The following is a 22,894-nucleotide window of genomic DNA, read 5'->3' on the forward strand; positions in this document are numbered from 1 at the left end:
CAAAAACAAAATCTAACCAATGAAACTTCAAAACTTTCCGCGATTCAAAACGTTATTATATGGAATACATTCTAGATCGTATAAAAATGTTCAATCACAAAGGTTAATGATAATAAAAATGCATAAAATGTTATAAATCGTATACAAAAGCATAAAATTTTCAATTGTCAACGTTGCTGTTGGCAAAATAAATAAAAAAGAATCTGCGTTTGCCGGGAGTCGAACCCGGGTCTATTGCTTGGAAGGCAATTATCCTAACCGTTGGACTACAAACGCCAACTGTTGTCACATTATCTTCAAGACTATATGTATAGAGATTGAAAAATAATATAAAGAAAATATCGCTAGAAGGAGGGCTTGAACCTCCGACCTTGTGGTTAACAGCCACACGCTCTAACCAACTGAGCTATTCCAGCTTATGTTTTTGTACCTTCTAATGTTCTATATAACCAGTAATAAACATTTGGTGAAATGACCAAGAACATGTCTCTTTAAATTATTATTAGGAAAACCGGTATATGTATACTGATGCAACACAAGATGTTTGACATAATGTATGTGTTTAGTGTTCGCCCTTACGAGACGAGTTTCGATTTCCCTTGCTTACTTTGTATGTAGATTTCCTTTTCTGTTAACATTGTGTTCATTAGTTAGAATCTATCTTGAAGAAACATGCTATGAAATAGTGATGGAAAATTCAACCCAAATCGACTTGACCTTTTTACAAATATAAATGAGTTGAGTCCGTCACTTCTGCAAGTTCTACTAGTTTTCAAAATCGGAAATCTGGAGTTTCGGGTAATAATTTACATTGCCTGAAAGTCTCTTAAGTAACACCCTTACTCACCAGATTGACTCTCATAGGAAGTCTCTTAAGTAACACCCTCCAAGCACAAATATTAACTTTTCTAGGAAGAAATTTGAACCATATTGTCTTTCGAGCCCACGAAGGAAGAATAAAGTCATCAATAACCTTCCTTACACCCTTAACCGTGAAGTCTGTCATATCCCCAAAACTCCAAATCCATCTATCTTGAGAATCCGTTAAACTTACATGTCCTAACTCCACCATCAAATTATCAAATTGTTCACTTTCTCTCCCCCCTCTAATCTCTCTTCTCTAATTCCAAGAACCACCGTCTGCCCTTTGATTAACAAAACATTGCTTGTCCATTTCCAACGCATAAAGGCGAGGATATTTGACCGCCAACGTACTACTTGTCCCCAAACAGTCTAACCAAAATCTAGTTTCTTGACCATTTCCTATCTTTTTTTGAACAGCCGAAAGAGGAATTACTTCTAAATCGTGTAGTTTATTAAATGAGTTACACATAGACGACCACATACCCGACCCTAACCCACTATTTTCACGATAGTTAGGATTCATTTCAACTCCATATATGGCTTTGAACAACTTAACCCACACACAATTGCTATCTGAAACAAACCTCCAACGCCACTTTTGTAAAAGAGCCTTGTTAAATGCCTCCAAGGACCCAATCTCGATACCTCCTTTCTCTTTAGAGGCCAACACTTGTTTCCAAGACACCCAATGAATTTTTCTTTCGTCATTTTTAAAACCCCAAAAGAACCGAGACCGAATTCTTTCCAAAACCTTCAAAACACTTGGAGGCACAACGAATAGGGAAAATAAATAAATTCCCAAGGCTCCAAGGACCGAAGTGTTTAAAAGAGCTCTAGCTCCAATAGATAATAAATTCGACTTCCAAACCGAAAGACGAGTTTTGAATTTATCTATGATAACCTTCCAATCTTCAACCCTTTTCATACTCGAACCAACCGGTAAACCCAAATACGTGAAGGGAATTTTAGCCGGAAGACAACCTGTCGAAGAAGCACATAAAACCACCTCCTCATATGGGACCCCCACTCCATATAAATTAGATTTGAATAAATTTAACTTTAAACCTGAAGACAAATAAAAACAATTCAAGATCTGAACAATACCATTTATATTTGCCTCCGACCATTCCCCCAAACATATAGCGTCGTCAGCATAAAATAGATGAGATATCCGCCCTCCATTTCTACCAATTCGAGCTCCTTTAAAAATACCCGCTTCAATAGCATCCTCCATGGCCACATGTAACCCTTCCATAGCTATTAAAAAAAGAAACGGAGATAAAGGATCACCTTGACGTAAACCTCGATGCATCTCGAATTCCAAAGTCGGGCTTCCATTAACAAGAATTGACATACGAGCCGATTCCAAACACGCTTTAATCCAAGAAATCCATTTCATTTGAAAGCCCATGTGTTCCATCATCTTAAACAAAAAATTCCACGATAAAGAGTCATACGCTTTTTCGAAATCAATTTTGAATATCATCAATTTTTTATTCCGTTTTTTGAACCACTCAAAATCCTATACACACATAAGGCCTTGTGAGTTAAGAGTCTTGGTTAATAAGTTAAAGTTTAAGTATAAATCAGTGTTGTAAAAGTCGAATTCCACGGCCTTAATTAGAGAGGGTGATTACCCGATCCTTGGACCTCCACCTTGGCGACTTTTTCCAACTCGACCACGGTTAAACTTGGTGCTACCCGGGCCTACTCGGCCAACATCAATTTCAACTTTTTTTAGTAAAAACTATTAAAAACAAGTTAAAAACCCTAATTATATCACAAACATGATAAATTGTTTCAAATTGTTATTTTAAACATGTATCATTTTGAATGATGCTTACTTTTCATGAGAATTATGCTTGTTTTAACACATACACACACGCATACATATATCATCCAATAATTAAGTTTTGTTGTATTTAATTATTTATTATGTTCGAGTACCTCTTTTAAGGAGAAGGCGCAATAAGTATAATGCGGGAGCAGTGACCATACGGGAAATGAAATTAATCTACCTACTCTTTTGAAACTAAATGAATGCAGTATTCTATAAATAATGATAATAGTAATATTGATAATGTATTGAATTTTGTAAGTTTAATATTGAATAGTGGAACAATAAAAAAAACTGATTTTTGTAAGTTCTCATGCAACTACAAAATAAATATAACTTATTACAGAGAAATGTTTAAGAACTTACTTTTAATTAAGAGAAATACAAATATGTTTCATATATCTTAGGTCCAAATCAATCACGAAAGAATGAAAAAAAAAACTTAGCCTAAACCCATCAATGGCATAATAAAGGTGAATACTAGTAAAAAAAGAAAAATAAATTTACAAGCTCTTAATATTGATATGATATCATTCTTGCTGTTTTTGTTTCTCGATTATCAGCCCGCACCACTATAATGTGTAGCTTGTCATTAAACAAAAACAAACATACAAAGAGCAATATTTCACACTTTATATAAGATATTTTGATTTGATCGATCAAAACACATCAATCTTAATATAGCCTATCAGTCGATCATCCACCTAATCCAACATACAAGGATTGTGAAACAAGCCAGTACGTGGTCGACGGACACGTGTCATAGGCACCCACATTGCTACCCTAGTCTTAGCCCTCTTGGACCATGCTAGACATTTAGATGCATGTAACATGGTTGGTTTTGCTTGTTTTACTGAAACAAACAAAAATGTTTGGTTGCTTTCTTTTACTACACACCATATATGCTAAAGTCACAATTCATGGCCACCGATTGTTCATGAGTCTCCCTCTATAGGGTTTTATATTGGCTTCTGTCTTGTACCCTTCTCATTCATTAATGCTAGGGTATCCTTTTTGTTTTAGGACAAAAATATATGCATGATTACTATAGGGAAGCTTCTTTTATAGGCTTAAGGTTTCGATTTTAACTTTAAAAACTATGAGAACCGCATGAACATTTGTACATTTTACTTAATTTTTGGTGGATATGACTGTTATATATTTGTATTCCTCACTTTTTACACAATAAGGGAAAATATACACAAAAATAGCTTATCGTATAATAGGTACGCGAATTCCTTTTTTGCACGAAATTGATTCATGAAATCACATCCCAACATCTCGGAATCGTCAATGCATATTTAATTAATCATTGGTTCACTGAAAAAAACAGTTTTGGATCGTTAATCGATCAATTTTTTACTTTTTTTCACGAAAACCATTTTTGAGCATTTTAGGTTTTGCCTGAGCGTTTTAGGTTTTGTATGAGCGTTTTTTGAGTGTTTTTAGGTTTTGCCTGAGCGTTTTAGGTTTTAGCTAAGCGTTTTTAGGTTTTACCTTTGTTTTTTGCCTTTGAGACCTATATATTGTACGTTAATTAGGCATAATTGTACAATATCTCGATCCTACATAATAAATGGGATATGCAATATATATAGACAATGGAGAGTGAAAAGTGGTGTTCATTCAATTTATGTGTAACAATTTGCACGTGAAATAACGGAAGATAAGATAATTTTGGTGTTCAATCACTTCTAAACGAGCAATAACTCAAAAAGGTATATTCTATCCTGATAGCTAGCATTGATAGCATAAGTAACCACGAGATATTTGTGATATCTCACTAAGACGGATTTTCTCACAATATTTCAAGTAAATAATATCATGTTACGACTAACAAAGTTACAATCGAACCTGTTATTTTGTGGGTATGAGAACAAAAATCGTATAAAGCAGAAAGTTCTACAAAGAACAATAATACTATGATATTAATGATAGTATGATATATACGGACTCAATGACTCAATGGGTATCTAGTTTTACGTGGTAATTAAGGGAAATGTTTATGTACATTTTAATCTTAACATGAGAACGTAGGAAATAATAACAATTTATGAAAAAGTGAGAACGTAAGAAACAATACCAGCTACAATACCAATATACATAAACAATGATTTGCAATAACAAAGAAAAAAACCTAAAAATTACAACAAAAGAATCAAAATCAAAAGCAAAATAATAACAACAAATATTTATAACAGCAAAAGAAAAAATTTAAAAATAACAATAAAATATAAATCGGAAAATACTTATAACGTCTCATAATCGAAAATTAGCAAATACAAACAAAAAATAACAGCAAACAACTATAAAAATAAACATAATAATAACAAATACTATTTTTATGTTAAGAATAAAATGTATTTGATCCCGTTTCTGGTAATTAAACAAATGAATTTAGGATCTTCAAACATCCAATGACTAGGCAACAAATGTACGTAGATAACATATTTAAATATCCGATGATATGAAACTTGAAGATAACGAAAAAAGAAACAATATATAGGGTAACATACTAACATGCAAAGTCACAAAGATGGGATGCATTCCGTTCCAATTCATGCATCTTTCAAGTTACCTCTGTCACCCTCCCACTTTGGTGATTTTAATCCCTTGCATTGTAAGGTTCTTACACTTTTATTATGTCAACGATAATCGCATACTTGACTAAAGCAACAACTGATTGTTTAGTTTATTATGTCAAGGATAATCACATCATTCAACTCATTTATAATGAATATTCACTAGAGAAAAAATCTTAAGATTGAGAAAGTAATTAATACATGAATTAGCACTAGTAGAAAATCAACCTTTAATGACACACGAATTATGACAAATAAAAAACCGCATGTCATTAAATATTGTCATCTTTTATCGAAATTTGAAACACAATGACGTGTATTTTTAGCCTGTCATCGTTTTAGTGTCACTCAAACTTAAAAAAAAGCACGGGCGAATGTGTGTCATATTTAGTTGTCACTTTATAATTTCTAGGGTTTCTACAAAACACTCATCGTTCGTCCCAATTACACAGTTACACACAATCTCATAATTGTTGTTCATTACATCCAGTACTCAAATATTGTGAAGAGTGGTGTATATACTGTTTGCTTTAAGCAAGATTAGTAGACTTGTTATTTGATTATAAGTGTTTGTCTTGAATTTTATTGTGGAAGTTTTATTTATGAGGTGTTCTTATGCACGAAGATAGTAATTTCTTCTTCTATGAGTATGAAATCCTAATATATACACTAAAAAGTATTAAGTTCGTTTATGTAATTGTATATCCAATGTTCCAAACATCTACACCGTTTTTGTAAATTCTTCTAATCACCTATTTGAAATGTGAACTATAAAGTGTTTACCAGATATCTGTCTATTTCTAGTGATCAATTTCCGCCTCCGTAGAGATCTGTCATGTGTGCAAGGGTTTCTGTGTAGGTATCTAATTCAATCTCTCCACAATATTGCTTACTAAATTAATATGAAACTGAATTTTATATTTTGATATTTGAATCTCTTTATTTTGATCAGTAGCAAGCTCGGCACCATCGATTCGGACGTCTTACTCAACCAGATTGGTACAGTTTGTGATATTAATTCTGAAATTATTTCACGTTCTAAAATTTGATATCAATGTTAAGCAGGTCTAATAGACTTCAAATTTGAAAGTGTTTTAGCTACCATTTCATTAAGAAGCTATACTTTGATGCCAAATTGGTTGCTTTCAACAAGGGGCGTAAATGAGCCGAGCCGCTCATGAGCTACTCGAGACCGGCTTGTTAAAGCTCGAGTTGAGCTGAGCTTAAATGAGCTCGTGCTTTTATTGAGGCTCATTTAGTAAACGAGCCCCAGATGGAGCATCACGTATATCAAGCTTGAGTCTCCTCGCGAGCAAACGGGCTTTTTTTTTGTGTAATTTTACTTGATATACTTATATATAAATTTTCTTATGTGTAAAATTATGATAAATATAAATTATTAAAAAGTAATGTATATTATATGTATTATCTATAAAAGAATATAATTATAAATATATATGTATAATTATAAAAATATGTAAATAAAAATAATGATTCAAAAATGATAAGCCAACCGAGCCCAAGCTCTAGAGATAGAGCTCTAAATGAGCTGAGCTCGAGCTCAAGCTCTCTTAAGTTAAAACGAGCCGAGATCGAGCCTTAATGATCCCGGGCTTAGCCTCGGTTTACTTACACCCCTACTTTCAACTTACCAAAATTTTCAAATTTTAAGTTTTGTTTAGGGAAATTTGTAGACTGTATTGGACTTGACATGAATAGTAATTAAATTTGAAACACAATTGATATGGATACTGCATATGATACTTATATATAGTTGTGCTATTAGTTACCAAAAGGAGGCACAGATGTTCAAACATTATTGACACAACTTGTGAATAGTGCATTTGTATAGGTAAGAAATGAGAGTTCTATTTAATTCAACTAAAGGAGTACCAAATGAATGGAGAAGTTCTACGACATTCTATGGTATGATAATTGATCATATTTTGTAGCATCGTTACCTTTTCTTTTTCAAGTTTCATGCCTCCATTAGTTACAATTTTATATAAATTTGATATGAAACAATCACTGTGACTGAAAGCAAGAAACATGACTAGTTGTCTGGTTTCTAGGGTTTATAGAGATTTATTTGGCGATTCTTTTGATTCTCTATTGTGTGTTTGACATGCAGTTTTGGTTCAGGATATCAAGTGAATCCAGTTGTAGGATTAGTGCGGAAGCAAATTGTGAATGCATTTCACCAGGGTGAAAGAGAAAGGGCTTCCACTTTGTAAGTATAGCATCATTTTTATTTTCATTTTTTATTAATTTGTACCACTTTTACTTAAATGTCATGGGATTTCAAAACTGTTACAGGTCAGATTTAGTTTTTAGACGACTAGTCGATTTACTATAGTGAATTTACTATACTGATTACGCGAACTAAATTTTCAATTTTAAGGCTATACTATACCAAAAGGCTAGGGTACAATTACTAGTCCTTACGAAGTTGTGTCAAGGTTGACTTTTAATAGTCAAAGCTGCAAATAATCTCGTGTAGTTCAGACTAAGGGCTTAATTTAGGTTCAAAATATCGCAACTGGTTGAGGATTTTATACGAATTTTTGGTTTGATGTTTAAGGGCATTTCGAGAGGGAAAGATGAATTTTTGGTAGTTTTAAGTGCAATTAGGTGTTACTTAGTTCTAGTTCTAATCGCTCTCACTAATCCAAAATTTTTTACAGGTTGAGGATAGATGATGAATACACAGATGCTGATTTAGATGGAATTCGTGAAGAATGGTCGACTTTTGTATTGACGTTAATGAAATGTTGTTAACTTTGAAATGTTAATTTTGAATGTTGTTTAGTTTTTTATGAAATGAATTGTTTGCTATATGTGTATTTTAATTTGTATTATGAATTATTAATTGTGATTTAATGTGAAAAAATGGTAATTATACCAATAAAAAAAATTAAACCACCTAAAATCATGACACACAAATGCGTGTCGAAAATGCATGTCAAAAATGAATGTCAAAAATGTGTGTCATAAATAGATGAATCGCAAATATGTGTCATCTTCTTTTTATGACAGGGCCTTCCTTGACACGGGTTAGCGTGCCATCTATCCCTTTTATGACGCGCATTACGCGTCATTAAAGGTGTATTTTCTAGTAGTGTAGGACTGACAATTCGTGTCTTAACGGGTTTAACATGTTAGAAACGACGCACTTAACACACGTATCAAACAGAATATGAATCATTTAACTACTTTGTATGTCATGACTAATAGGTTAGAACCTATTAATTTCAATATTTAAGAAAATAAAAAAAATCACATACCACACATTATTTTTATTAAAAAATTTATCGTGTCTTAAATCGGTACCCGATTATCACCCATAACCTGAATTGAGTTAGTTAAATCACCTAAGACTTTTTATTCACATGTCTATAGTTATTCTTTTGAGTCATTATTATTAATTTTTTTAATATTACTTTTTTAACGGTCAACGAATCCTTTAAATTGATTACTGTTTAGATTTTCGATACGGGGAAGATCCTCACCTATGGCCAATGATCGAGAACACTCGCCCAAAGGCACGAGAGTGCGGTGAGATAAAACTCGTTCAGTTCAAGGATCCAACTAGTGAGCGTCACCTTCATGCCTAGACTCCCGTTATCACCTAGTGTCGCCAAAACTAAATGATGGTGACAGGAATCGAACATGGGTCACATGAAACACCAAGTCTCTTATTTACCACTCCACCAACAGCTCATCAACTTAAATAATTATTGATTGCATGAATGGATGATACATATTCAAGTTTTAAAGTAATAATTTTTGTTGATAAACAAAATTGTTTTACCATATAGAATACATAGTTTTATAACGGGTCGTAAGACGTAAGACTCTTTATTTGTGGAGGCGCTACCACCTCATCATAAAACAAGCTTTGCTAAACCACAACGCCCTAATTACACTAAGGCGCTAAACGCTTTTTTACACTTTGGTGTCATCCTCGTAAGGCCATAACCCTTTGTCCGAGTTGTCTCCTTGTGGTTGATGGATTCACGTCAAACTTATCAATCTAATGCAAGAATACACACATTTATTTATCTTTCACTTTTCTTCTTTTATTTAAATATTAGTTAAACCACAACCGTTATTTATAGACAAGTTGGTTAAAACTCAACTGCCTATATAACGCTGGGTTCCGATTTAACTACCATTTGTTACTTAAACAACAACACACATTCTTAAGAATTTTTTTTATTTTTCTATTTTTATTTTTATTATTTTTTATTTTTTATTAAACAATTGGAGAGGACACAAACTCCAATGTACTTCACACTTCACACTCTTCATTGTCTAAAGACTAAAGGTCCCATGGAATTTTGATTTATTTATTTATTTAAGAGAAAACATGGCTAGGAAATCCAGAAAATCTAGAAAACGTATGGTGGCTTTTACCTTATCTTGTGTACGATACATTTTATTCTGTTATGTATTTAGTTCATGTAATGTGGCAGGTCTTACCATTTGTTGTGTTAATGAATATAATATCATCATCATCGTACTCAGTATATCCCACCAATAGTAAAGTTATGGTAGAGTCTGAGGAGGGTAAGATGTAGACAGCCTTACCTCTACCCCATATGGATAGAGAGGCTGCTTCCGATGAGACCCCCGGCAAGCCTTGGACATAAGGCACATAGCACTCAATCATCGGGGCACCGGCTGATTGGTGCATGTACCAATGTCTTTCGGCTATCAGCGCCACCACATGATGTCTGATTAACCTTCCGCCACTTTTAACGTTATTTTCACGAGATTAGTAAAATAACGCTAAAATTAGTGCAATTTTACTTTTACCCACCCAAGGGTTCACACATATATACATTATATGCGCGCACCACAAGCAGGGCATTTAATGAATATAACGTTATATACGAGAAAAAATAACATCCACTAACTTTGTAAAGTGATAAAGAAGCTTGGCTAAGTTATTAAGTATATGTCATATTCTTCTTGTATATATTCTTGTAGTAATTTAACTTCTATTACATTCACAACTTCACTTATAGAGTTGTGTATAGCACCATTGAGCCAAAGCTTGTTTGGTGTGATACTTGTAGAGGAAACCACTCAATTTCTTAATCCACTACTTCTTGGGTGTTCTAAACTGGATTGATCTATTTTCGAGATTGGAGAAGATGAAAAACGTTTATGGTATCATTTTAACAGTTTGGTAGTGATTTGAAGATTTCGGAATGATGTCGTATTTTTTAGTAAAGAATAAAGAAAATATCATTTTATTATTATTATTATTATTATTATTATTATTATTATTATTATTACTCTTTTTGTTGGGTAAGTAGCGGATATAGATAACTTAGGATTAGCTATTGCGATTGGATAAAAAGTCCTCTTCTTGCTATGTAATTAACTCTTGTTTCTTCCTAGCTTCGGGCATTATAAAAATCCTTGTCCATTGTACGTGTCAAATGTTCTCGCTTCTGTAAACATCATATAAGACTATTCTCTATGGTGAGGGGCATCGCTGCCTTCCATATTGCCATGTCAGCCATGTAAGTACCCGGGGCATCGATGCCCTTCCTATAACGTGCAGCTATGGTTTATTACCCCTTGGGAGCCCTATATATGCATATGTATGTATATGTGTGTGTGAGAGATGGAGAGAGAGAGGGCCCACAACCCTCCATCACCGCGCCCACCACCAAGGGCGCCCCTTGGTGGTGTTCACGCCCATAGAGGAACGTTTAAATGTCTTACCTTTTTTTCTTAAGATTTTTAAATACATTCATGAAAAAAGTTCTTAATAAGTTTAAGAACGTCTAATTCTTTTATGATTTAGTTGTCAAATGCATACATGATGAAAGGTTGTTGAATACTAAATACTAGGAGCTCATAGAATACATGTATTTTATAATATCATCTACAATGATATGTTGTACTTTATGATTTCAATCATTTTACAATGCACATGACATCACATCTAAAATCTAATCCTTGAATGTGAGATACATGTAGATATAACCTACTTATATATTTATTAATGAAACGATCAAGCACACACCATACCTTTGAGTTGTCTTGATCCTTGGTGTATATATTCATTTTGCCACGCATTTTGGAGACATGATGAAGCATACAACCATCAAATCGTTGGAAAGGATAACATTTGAAGATATCATCTAAAACGTGGCAAACTTATTTTCACAAATGGTGGCCTTGCTTAATTTCCATTTTGTATATACGTTGAATCCCAAAAGTTGAAAGCTAAAAGAAAGTGGCTTTTTTGGAAAGTCGTCAATATAATAAGATATTTTAAAATGAGAAATATTTGGTCTACTTTTTAGTCATTTAATATTATCCATGTTACATTTAAATTTTGCATGAGAAGTGTTCCAAGTAAATCCGTATAGTTTGTGTCCATAATCAAAAGATGTATCTATACATACACTTTCTAATAAAAACATATAATATTTTATCGTTTGTCACTCTTACATTAATCATCACAGTTCAAAATCAACTACATCTCTAAGATAGTTCGTTACCATTTATTTGTTAATAGATAACTGTTAAATACTAAACTAAATGACGAAGATAATTAAATATATACTTAAATTGTTTTAAACAATACTATACAACGATTATCTTTTAACTATATATCATAAATTTTATATCATTTTTTGTATTTCGTTTATTAAGTACTAGGTTAGGAACCCGTTTATTACACGGGTTGAACAATGAAAACGGTATAATTGATTATTCTTTAAATACGTTATATGATTAAAACTACGTATTACATATTGAAAACTGAGAAGCTCATAAATCTCTAAATTACAAATAAGTTGCAAGTTTTATATATACATATAAATTGCTACAGTTTTATCGAAACATAAACAAACCATACGTTATATAACAACAAAGCATATACAAATCATATACAATTTTTTTATTTGAATTAATTACTAGTTTCCCTAACCATTGATGAGGTCATCTGATGTCCAATTATTGCTTCTTCTATTACCTACAATTCACAACAAAAGTAACCAAACTAAGCATGATTTAATACCCAACACTTGTCTCATTCATTTAGTTTGATTTGTACATTCATAATCAGTCAATAGATCGAAAGAGAGAGAAAAAAAAATGAAAGAAAGATTGGCTAAATTCATTTCAGCTCAATTTCAAAATAATAAGGCTTTTGTATTCGTATGTGACACCCGTATTACTAATCAAAATACTGGACAAGGAGTGTTCCGGTTCCAACAAGTCCATACGAAATTAGTCACTTTGACCTTCTACTCAACCCGCTTATGTTTTTGATCTTGTAAATAAGGTTTTTTGTTCAAAATAACCTATAATAATCTGATCAACTGGTTTCTACCCAACTCGCTAATGTTTCTGATCATGTTTTTATAATGGTAACATCCGAATTTGTCATTGACAAAGGGGATCTATTGCACGCAACTTGGAACAAAATATAAACTAAGAGTCAATGTACTTCAGGTTTGTGAGAAGAGTAATAAGTCATTTGGGCAATCATAATCAATAAAAGGGGTGGTGCAATGAACATGACTTTATAATATAAATCAAACTCCCGTAGTTGTAATCCACAAGAAGGCTAGAGAAGGAATGAATAAGATAATGATAAGGCTAAATAAAGAATGTTTTAAATCTTAATTAAATTTTAGTTTTTAATTAATAAATTTAATTTGAAATTATAGGTTAATACATGAGAGTGTCACTTAGCAAACTATTAGGCCAACTAAATAGTTTATGATCCAATCAATATTTTTATTTATTATAATAGTAGATTATCGTTTTCGTCAATTAGCTGTGTAGTAAACGGATCTCAATTCAAACCATCACATTCATTTGCAAATTTTTCTTTTAAAATATTCTTAATTTCCCTCTAAGGCTAACAAATATAATTATATCAAACTTTCAAGTTTGAATAAAAAACTTTAAAATTTACTTTTCTTAAATATCGATGAAAATTCAGTAACCGGCAAACTTTCATGTCTTTCTCTAAGCATCATTTTATAATTCCTAAATCTCATTATTAGCTATTAACATTCCTTTGATTCAATCTGCATAATATACGTGTTTTGAACCTAGTAAAAGAATACACAATTTCAAAATATTACTTGTCAAATGGTTATCTTTATAGTGACATCAGTGGTTTATCCATCATTAGTAAAATACTAAAAGCCCTTCGAACTAGAGACATAAAACAAAACGAAGCAACGTGGCCCTGGTAGATGGGATACGATGAGAACGTTAGACCATCTCGACGCATGATTAAGCTAAATGTCAAGGGCCTTGACACCCGTGCTTGGTCCCGTGAGGAGTTGGGAGACATTTTCGGCAAGCCACTAAAAGCCCATGAGATGTACTTTTACTCCATGATAGTACATGTTAGTGGTGTTATGGACTTATGGTCCACACGTTTATAAGTGGAAGCTAGATCAACAAGTTACTATTTCAAATAGTCTATTTGTGACAAGTTCTTTAACATAATGATATAGGACTAAATCCATTTTTACATTTTTATAGCGAGTTAAACGGGCACCGGCGATTAAACAAGGAGCACGTCCAGTTCAGTTGATGATCTCGTATGCATTGATGATGTCGAACTCCTACTGATTTATGTTAGGGCAAATAGAATTCTACAAAATTGTAGCAATGATTATATTTGTATTTGAAAGGCGAATTTTTTGTTACTTATCAGGACTCAAACTTAGGTACTTTGGGTGTTTAAAAGATAGAGCTCCCATGGCATAGCAAATGATTATACTAAAAAATACTGATTACATCGAAACAAAAGGCAGGCGGGCAACAAACTGTGCCGCTACCCTTTTTAAATTGCAAAACTCAATATTTTAAAAACTATATTCGTTGATGTCGGAGTAATAATATTACTATGCATAACCCGTTGAACCCGGCTAAGTAACTCCAAACATGTCGAAAACAACTTATTACATGCTTTGGTTTCGGCTTGTGAAATAAAGACCCAAATGGGTTTGGGCTTGCACAAGATTATTACATGAGTTTTATTCTTGTTATTTTGTTCGGGTATTGTGATTGGGGCCACGTCTTGTTTATGATTTTTTTGATACATATTAGGTCCGTCCCTCTCGACGTATTTGTTCAAGCTACGCCACTCATAGTTAGTGATGTTAAAAGTTTAAACTAATGTAATTGGTACCAGGTTTACACCTAAACACGTTTTATTATTTATAAACTTAAAACTCATAGTCATACATGATAAAAAGCCTCAAAAACTCAATAAAAAGCCTCCAACAGAAAGTGTTTATTTAGGTTTTAAAGAGCTCGAAACATCGGTTTTAACTTTGTTTTCGTACGATTATTTAACTTTGTCAATATTGTTTTCGTTCGTAGCGTATGTCATATGACAAGATTATACCGTTCAAAGCAATAAAAGCTATCGAGATAAAAACACGACACAATGTTTAGTTTAGAACATCGGTTCAAACACGTAATTGAACCCGAAAACCCAAATTCCTATACAATGATATATGTACACATAACCTACAAAATATACAAGAGACCGATATTAGATCTCTCGAGTTTAGGATTTAGAGTTTAGGGTTTAAAAATTAACAGCAAACTCAACATTCACAGAGCATATATCTTTTCATGGTCATGATCAGATTCTTCATCTGAAACATTAATCGAATACGACCACGAGAAAGACTTACTCCCACTTGCCCTCCTAATCCGCCTCTGAGAATCGTTATTCCCAAATCGTTGCTGAAAAATAAAATAACCCAAACTCATAAGCGTCCCGACAAGTGTCACGGCACCGATAACCGTCATAGTAATAGCCATCCATGAACTCGTTTTCCCAACCACCACAAACGCGATCGAACAAAATGCGCCACATGTACTAATCCCGGCTGCCCACATTAACTTATTCACAACCGAAACAATCTGTCTTTGGGCCCGCGTGTCCCACGCCACCAACGTGATTTGAACCACCACAACCGCTAACGATATAAACAATGACGTGGCGTTAAAAAGACAAAAGGCACGAAAAGCGGGTGTGTGCGCTATATCGGCTTCACCCGCTTGTTTACCCGAGCTCAAGTACTGGCCCGGGAGGTTAAAGATCGCTAAAAAAGCTATCGACGCGAATAAAACCGCGACGACGGTCAACGAGTTGATAGTGTTTTGGACCGCTTCTCGGTGAATCTTTTTAAGTTCTTTTGCAATACCCGAGACCCGTCTTTGTGTTTGTTCATTTTGTAAGAGTTGTGAATGGACCTCATGTTTTATGTCGCTAACGGTCCGTTTAAGTTGCATTTCTTCGTCGATTCTACCAACGTGGCGGGCGTGTTTGGCACCCGCTTCGGTTAGGGCTTCCATGATTTCTAGCTTTGCCGGGCCATAGCTAAGCTTATCGGCTATATCCATTGCGGTTTCTTGTCGATGATTGATCACATTGACACTTATTGAGGTGAATCCTAGCAACATGCTTACAATCTGAACAGTTTATAGCCCACAATTTTAGAATAAGTTCTAAATAAAACCATTTTACAAAAAGTGAAAACCTAACCCGTTTTGACTCGTCACCCAACCAGCCCCTTTCGCCAACTCTAAATTAGTGGTGGCAATTTCTGACATGACCCAAACACAATACGGAAATAAAATGTTTTTGGTTGGAAATTTGGAATATCTATCTGTTTTAAAAAATGGGTCATGCTCGGGTTGACGCGGTTAACCTTTTTAGTTAAAAAGGTTGACCCGTAAACCCATTTATGACCCGCTTAATCCACTTTTTTACAAGCTATCAACCAGATTAACACCATTACAACTTGATTATTACCCACCCACCCACCGACCAACCCGTTTGACACGTTTAGATAAATGGGTTAAACGAGTCATGTTTGGGTTGATCTATTTGCTTTACAGGGTCGTGTTCGGGTTGACCTGTTTAACCTGTTAAACAAGTCAACTCACTAACCCGTTTGTGATTCGCTTAACCCACTTTTCTTATAAGTTATCCACTCGATTAACACATTTATAACCAAATAACTACCCGCCAACCTTGCAACCCGTTCGACACTTTTAGATAAACGGGTTAAAAAGATCGCGTCCAAGTTACACACTTTTAAGTGTCTGGAGGCTGGGATTAATTTTGTTGACACAAATAAAAATATGGGCCCGTGTTTTTATGTCAACTCGTCAACCTGACACGATTGAATATTCTGACACATGACATAAAGATAAGCAACAATATTAAAAAAGTACCGGTGCTCGGGACTTCCTCGTAGCTATATGAACCGCGGTGTTACCAAACTTATCACGTTCATTTAATATCGAGTGATCCGCAAGCAATAGATCCTCGACAACAGCGGTACTCTGACCTTTTACCGCCATATGAAGTGCGGTTTGACCCTTTTTATCCTTAATCGCCACGATCCCCGAGTCTCGTTCAATAAGTGTTTTAACTATTATTGTTTTAGCATATCTTGCTGCATTATGCAATGCAGTTTTACCATTCTTTCTCACTGTCCTTATGCAACTAATATCTGCGTCTAGAATGGCGTTCACGACGTCTAGGTGATCTTTAACGGCTGCTGAATACAACGGGCTCGTCTTCTTTGCATCGCATACTTTGCAAAGCTCGGGCCATAAAGCTAAAAGCTTGTTAACAATTCCTGCATTGTAATAGCAAACATTGTTAGCATTTGAAAAAAAAATGATATCTTATTAAATACTGGAATCATTACATTATGATTTCTTTTATATAGTGAGCAACAAACCGGTCGCCTTACTGGTCCACTGACTGAATTTAAGAACGCGGTCACATCATAAATAATATTAAAATTATGTATATAGATAGGGGAATAAATAATTACGCAACTTATAAAATTAATCAAGCAAGTATGTTAATATTTGTGGAATTGGAACCTATATACTTGTTACAAAACAAAATACACAATACTTTATGTTTTTATGTAAAGTTACAATTTTAATAAAACGTTAACTTGTATAAATAAATAAAATATGGAATCAACAAATGAGATTTCGAACGAAAAAAAATTTGGATATCCAGTCCGATCACACTGTCAAGTTTATCGGTCCAGTGGATCGGTTCAAATAAAGAACGTTCAAAAAGTCTTAACTGGACCGGTTAAGTGCCTTGATCCGTACTAGGGATAAGCAAACAGGTACGGGTATTGTATTCCGTACCAAATTTTTGAATATTTGGTACCGCTATTTACATAACTTTTGTCTTCGGTACTGATGATACTGAACCGAAAACTTTTGGTACTGGTGCCAAGTTGTTTGGAAGAATCAGGTTCGGGATTTTCTGTACCGAGTTGATCCTATTTCAGACTAGAGGTGGGCAAATAAACCAGTTAACCGAACCGACCCAATAATCGATCTGGAACCGAACCGGTTGGAAACCGATTATGTAGAAACTGGTTTGTAATTTTCTCCACCAAAACCGGTTAACCAAACCGAAACCCACCAAAACCGGTCAAAACCCGAACCGAAACCAATTGTAACCTGGTCAAGAAACTGGTTCTAACACGAACCTAAACCAATCATAAACCGATTCTAACTTTTGTTGGCCAAACCAAACTGGTTTCGATCCTAACCGATTTAGAATTTTAAACCAATTTGTGTACCTCGATTCCGAACCTCTGGTCCGGTCACGAAAACATCGTAAATCACGAAATTGAATATCTATTATATAAAGAAAACAAATAAAGATCCCTAAAATTAGGGATCTTTAACTTGGGGCTCTAAAATCTAAATAACAATAAAATTCGGTTTCCCAGTAATAATAATATTAATATTTCCGTCTTGTCAAGACATTCCTGCTCATTAATAACCAATTAACTATTTTACTATCTTACATGGTATCAGAGCTATGGTATCAAAGCTAGAATAAAATTACCTAAATACCCTCGCTGTGCGGCAACATGAAACGCATTAAAATCCGCCTTCGATCTGATCTTGACAATCTCAACATCACAAAACTTGATCAAGTAATCAAACACTTCTTCAAAATTACCCTCCGCCGCGATATACACCGCGGTCTCTCCAGCGTCGTTTTGCATCGCCATTAAACCCGTCACCGCGGACTCATCACCGTCGTTTACTATCAGCTGTTTAACCAATTCCACGTCGCCTGATCGGACGGCTGAGAAAAACGACTGGCGTGAGATGAATTTACGTGATCTCGGTGATAATGATGATGATGGTTCCATATGTTATTATTATTATTATCAGTTTGTATGTGGTTAATAGATTCAATGGTGAGAAGAACTTACACCGAAGTATTGCTTTATTATTATTATTGTTATTAATAATATAATTGTGAATAGTTAGACCAATAATTGAGTGTGGGGTAGGATTGAGTGTTTTAGATTAATTTCTTTCATCGTCACTAATTTGTCATTAGTTTAGTGGGGTTGAACATGAACATGAACATGAACATGAACATGAACATGAACATGAACATGAACATGATCGAGACGCCTTTTACTGTCTGTGTTTTTTTAAGGTTTTGGGGTTGCTGGCGGTAAGTTTACGTCGGCGGTGGAGGTTTAAAAGTTAAAATTACGATAGTTTTTTTCACTTCAAAAAGTCAAACATGATGAAACATAGGGTGTTTGGGAATTGGGATTCCATCTTTATAACTTACTATTTCCCTTTTTAATAAGTCATAAGTTACAAATTAAAGAACATAGCTTAAAAAACCTCAAAGATAACAACTTTCAAATAAAACCCGACTTATTGTTCTCACAACATTAAACTCATTCAAACACGTAATGATTTTATGGAGAAGTTATAAGGAGGCTAAAATAAGGAATCCCAAACACCCTCATAATTACTTAAAAAAGTAAAAAAAATATAAAATAACACGACGCGAACTATTAAACATGATTAACTGAAAGAAGTTCGATAGCTTTGTTGTTTTGATAAACATGTTTCAAGGGTGTCGTGTCGTTCAGGGATGCAAAACTTGGCGCGGCATGAAAAAACAGGTTTTGGGTAAGATAACAAGACGTGGGTTGACATGTTAATTGTTTATAGAACGGTTCAGCAGGAACAAAGTCTGTTTAATACGTGAGTTGACCTGTTAACCGGTTTATCAAAAGTTATTGTTTAGATTTTAAAGATTTAAAATGTTCAAATTTTAAAGTTAACATTTAAAAGTAAAGATGAGGTCGGTACCGTATAAAAAAATATATTTATAATTGAAAATACAGAAACCGAAAACATGAAAGATGAATATCGGTGAGTATGGTATTTGGTCGGATCGATTTGTCAACAAAAATGCCCATCACTCAAAAGGAGTAACTAATTATTATTAGGACATTCTATGTTACATATTTTCATAAATTAACAAAAAATATGTCTACTATAACGCAAAATGATTTTAAATGGTTCTGACAAGACATAAAACGAAAAAGTACATAGTCGGATTAGGATTGAACAACTTAACCTCAAACCAAAACCTATCAACCCACCAACTCGACATGATTGACACCCATAGACTGTAGAATATTAACCATTTTAACACGATTAGTTAAACGTGTTATGTGTGTGTTATAAATAGATTAGGCGAGTTGGACCCGTTTAGACACGTGTTTAACTTGTCGACCCGTTTATCCTAAACTCTCAACCGTTTAAACTTTGGTCGACACATGAGCGCCAATAATCGGGGAGTGATAAAAATAATATAGATCCATTTTCCGCCGGTGGCTGTCTCTCCTTTCCAAAGGCCAAAACCATGAAAGTGAATAAACATAAATAAAATGAAAAGAAAAGACTTAGAAAAATAAAAAAGCTAATTACTTATTTTTACTTTTTTGGTAACATATGAATAAAAGAAAGGAAAAAAAAACATGGCAGTAGATAAAATATTGGGGTAAAGTTTGGGGGCCTAATTCCAAAGAAACATGAGTCACCTTAAGATTTTTGTATGTCATTTCTCCCACATGGGTAGGTAAGTCTTTAATATACCAATTAAATATTATATATGATATTTATAATATATTATTATATTAAAAACAAATATTTTCTTATACTTTACAACTACAATTTAAGTTGGACCATATTCCCTTGCCTATGTGTGTTGCATACTTGCATGTCTATAATTATCATTTTTATAAAGTTACAAAACTTAATTTTAACAAATTTAAGAATTTGACTATTGTGATCCACAAACACCGTTAGCCACAATTATAATTTGTTATAGGTTCTTAGGCCAAACTCCTTCTAAGATTCACAATTCACATGGACAGGCATAAATATGATGTAAAGTATGTTTATATGTGAATATAATCATTCTAAGATGTTATGAACCACAAATGAACTATTTATAGTCCATAGTTATAACTAACTAGTTATAAGTAACAAAATGGAAGAATGTTTGATGAAACTTCAAATCAAACGCATAGAGCGGCCTCGTGAGTAACCAGATCCTCACATGATACTCTTATTAGCATTATTACAATGGTTAGGGTGGAAAGTCGTAACGTTTTGTGAAAAGGAATGAAAGTTAGGGTGTAAATGTTGTAGTTACATTAAGAACTTCATCCGACAACAACCCTGTTGCAAGATCCTACCAAATTATAAAGACGCTACCGTCTCTCATTTGATATCGATAAACAAAGTTGTTACTACATAACCAAGTTAATATTAGTCTTTAGTTTGCTATTGAAGTTTGATAACCAATTAAGTTGCTATTGATCAGTAGTTGAGTTCTAGAGATGTTTAAAGATCCATTTTTCGTTCAGTCATCGCATTGACCTTGCGGACCCCCCCTGAACCTCCCATGATCTGGGGCGAACCCACAATTATATTAAATGAGTGTGTGCTCCACGCCTTCTTATAATTCGTTACCAAACATTAACAAGTAATTCAAAACCGCAAGATGGCACTAACGTCACTATTATCATGTTCATTATCGGTAGAAATTGAGCAAACAATTTCAACAAAAGCAAGTTGGTCGGTTTGAGATTCGAACAATCTAGTTGTTTCAATGGTTCACTTAGATTGAAACTTAAAACCAATTATGTTAACTGAACCGGACCATGGACACCTATGTAATCTATTACAAAACTATACCCCAACACCCTCCAAATTATCATAACACATAAAAAATAATAAATAAAAAAATTATATATACACGAACTACTTGGAGGCATGTATGTATGTTAAGTTAGTTTAGAATTTGTTAATTGTACGGACGTGTGCTCACATTCACAAACCTCTCATGATTCCTATCAAATACTAACAATCATGACACCAAACAAACACCAAGAGAGAGATTGAGATCGATCTACCCATCTTCACTTCACCAATCATGGGTTTAAAAAATCTCTTCAACCGAAAAACCAAAAAAAAACCCGGACCATTGTCACCACTGCCACTGGGGGCGCTGTCAGCGCCCCCAGTGACATCTGTTGAGGAACTAGAACAAGTTTTTAAAAAATTCGATGTAAATGGCGACGGGAAGATCTCGTCGTCAGAGTTGGGATCAATCATGGGTTGCATGGGCCATTGCCCAGACACATGAAGAGCTCGAGAAGATGATCGTGGAGGCGGATGGAGACGGCCATGGGTTTATCGACTTGAATGAGTTCATTGAGTTGAATACCAAAGGGGTCGATTCGAATGAGGTATTGGAGAATTTGAAGGACGCATTCTCGGTTTTCGACGTGGATAAAAACGGGTCGATTACGGTGGATGAGTTGCAAAAGGTGTTGGGGAGTTTAGGGGAGGAGTGTACCGCCGGAGAGTGCCGGAAAATGATCGCCGGCGTTGACCAAGATGGTGATGGTATGATTAGTTTTGATGAGTTTAAAGTCATGATGATGAGTGGGTCAAGATTTAATTAATTGATTTGAATATTATTTATTGTTAATGCCTTAATGGGATTATTATGAAACAATTTGGGATTAAAGATTTCCTAAGTTGAAAAAATATTATCTTTCATATTTGATCTTTTTCTTTCAATTGAGTAAAAATTTTCTCTTTTTGGTTCATGTATTTATTAGTTTTCTAGTATTATGTGAAAATCCTTATTCGATCGTAGCACACAATTAATATTTGTTACAAACCGGTTTATACTATATCGGTTATTATTCTATTTTGGTTACTATTAAATAAAATTTTATTTTTTTGGTTCATGTATTTATTAGTTTTCTAGTATTATGTGAAAATCCTTAACCGGTTGTAGCATACAGTTAATATTTGTTACAAACCAGTTTGTACTATATCGATTATTATTCTATTTGGTTACGCAGTTAGAATTTGCACCTTTAGAAAAAAAACATTATCTTTTATATTTGACCTCTCTTCCTATTGAGTAAAAATTTTACCTTTTTAGTTCATGTATTTATTAGTTTTCTAGTATTATATGAAAATCCTTAACCGATCATAACGTATAGTTAGTATTGGTTACAAACTGGTTTGTACTATATCAGTTTTTATTATGTTTTGGTTAAGCGGTTAGGATTTGCACCTTTATATTTGTCTACCCATTATTGTTTTTCACTTTTGAAAGTTTTAAAAAATGGTTTATTGTTGTAACCATGGGTGTTAAAAGACCTAAATGATCTTAATCTTAATATTTATATTTATA

The 22,894-nt window shown here is 33.8% G+C and overlaps 1 protein-coding gene, 2 non-coding genes and 1 pseudogene across 3 annotated transcripts; 1 reads left to right on the forward strand and 3 right to left on the reverse strand.

Annotated features, from left to right (window-relative positions):
• Window positions 1-204: 204 nt before the first annotated feature.
• TRNAG-UCC (transfer RNA glycine (anticodon UCC)) lies at window positions 205-276 on the reverse strand. Its single transcript has one exon. It is a non-coding gene; the product is annotated as a tRNA-Gly (tRNA).
• A 66-nt stretch (window positions 277-342) lies between these two features.
• Window positions 343-416, reverse strand: TRNAN-GUU (transfer RNA asparagine (anticodon GUU)). Its single transcript has one exon. It is a non-coding gene; the product is annotated as a tRNA-Asn (tRNA).
• A 14,299-nt stretch (window positions 417-14,715) lies between these two features.
• Window positions 14,716-18,506, reverse strand: LOC143577306 (ankyrin repeat-containing protein At2g01680-like). The gene is made up of 3 exons (XM_077061172.1): window positions 18,194-18,506; window positions 16,534-16,943; window positions 14,716-15,765 (listed from the first exon to the last, which is right to left on the reverse strand). The coding sequence occupies exons 1-3, from the start codon at window positions 18,504-18,506 to the stop codon at window positions 14,899-14,901; spliced, it is 1,590 nt and encodes a 529-aa protein (XP_076917287.1). The 3' UTR covers window positions 14,716-14,898.
• Window positions 18,507-21,613: 3,107 nt separating this feature from the next.
• LOC143577311 (putative calcium-binding protein CML25) lies at window positions 21,614-22,181 on the forward strand (annotated as a pseudogene).
• Window positions 22,182-22,894: the final 713 nt, after the last annotated feature.

The sequence above is a fragment of the Bidens hawaiensis genome, unplaced genomic scaffold (genome assembly GCF_021521415.1).
Source record: "Bidens hawaiensis isolate Kalapana, Puna unplaced genomic scaffold, B.hawaiensis_p1.1 tig00028508_1, whole genome shotgun sequence".
Lineage (NCBI taxonomy): Eukaryota > Viridiplantae > Streptophyta > Magnoliopsida > Asterales > Asteraceae > Bidens > Bidens hawaiensis.

Excerpts from the sequence above, each read along its gene's own strand:
- LOC143577306 (XM_077061172.1), bottom strand. The coding sequence starts at position 18,506 with ATGGAACCATCATCATCATTATCACCGAGATCACGTAAATTCATCTCA. Across the intron at positions 16,944-18,193 it reads CGCACAGCGAGGGTATTTAG|GAATTGTTAACAAGCTTTTA; the intron begins GTAATTTTATTC and ends ATTACAATGCAG. Across the intron at positions 15,766-16,533 it reads CGAGGAAGTCCCGAGCACCG|ATTGTAAGCATGTTGCTAGG; the intron begins GTACTTTTTTAA and ends TAAACTGTTCAG.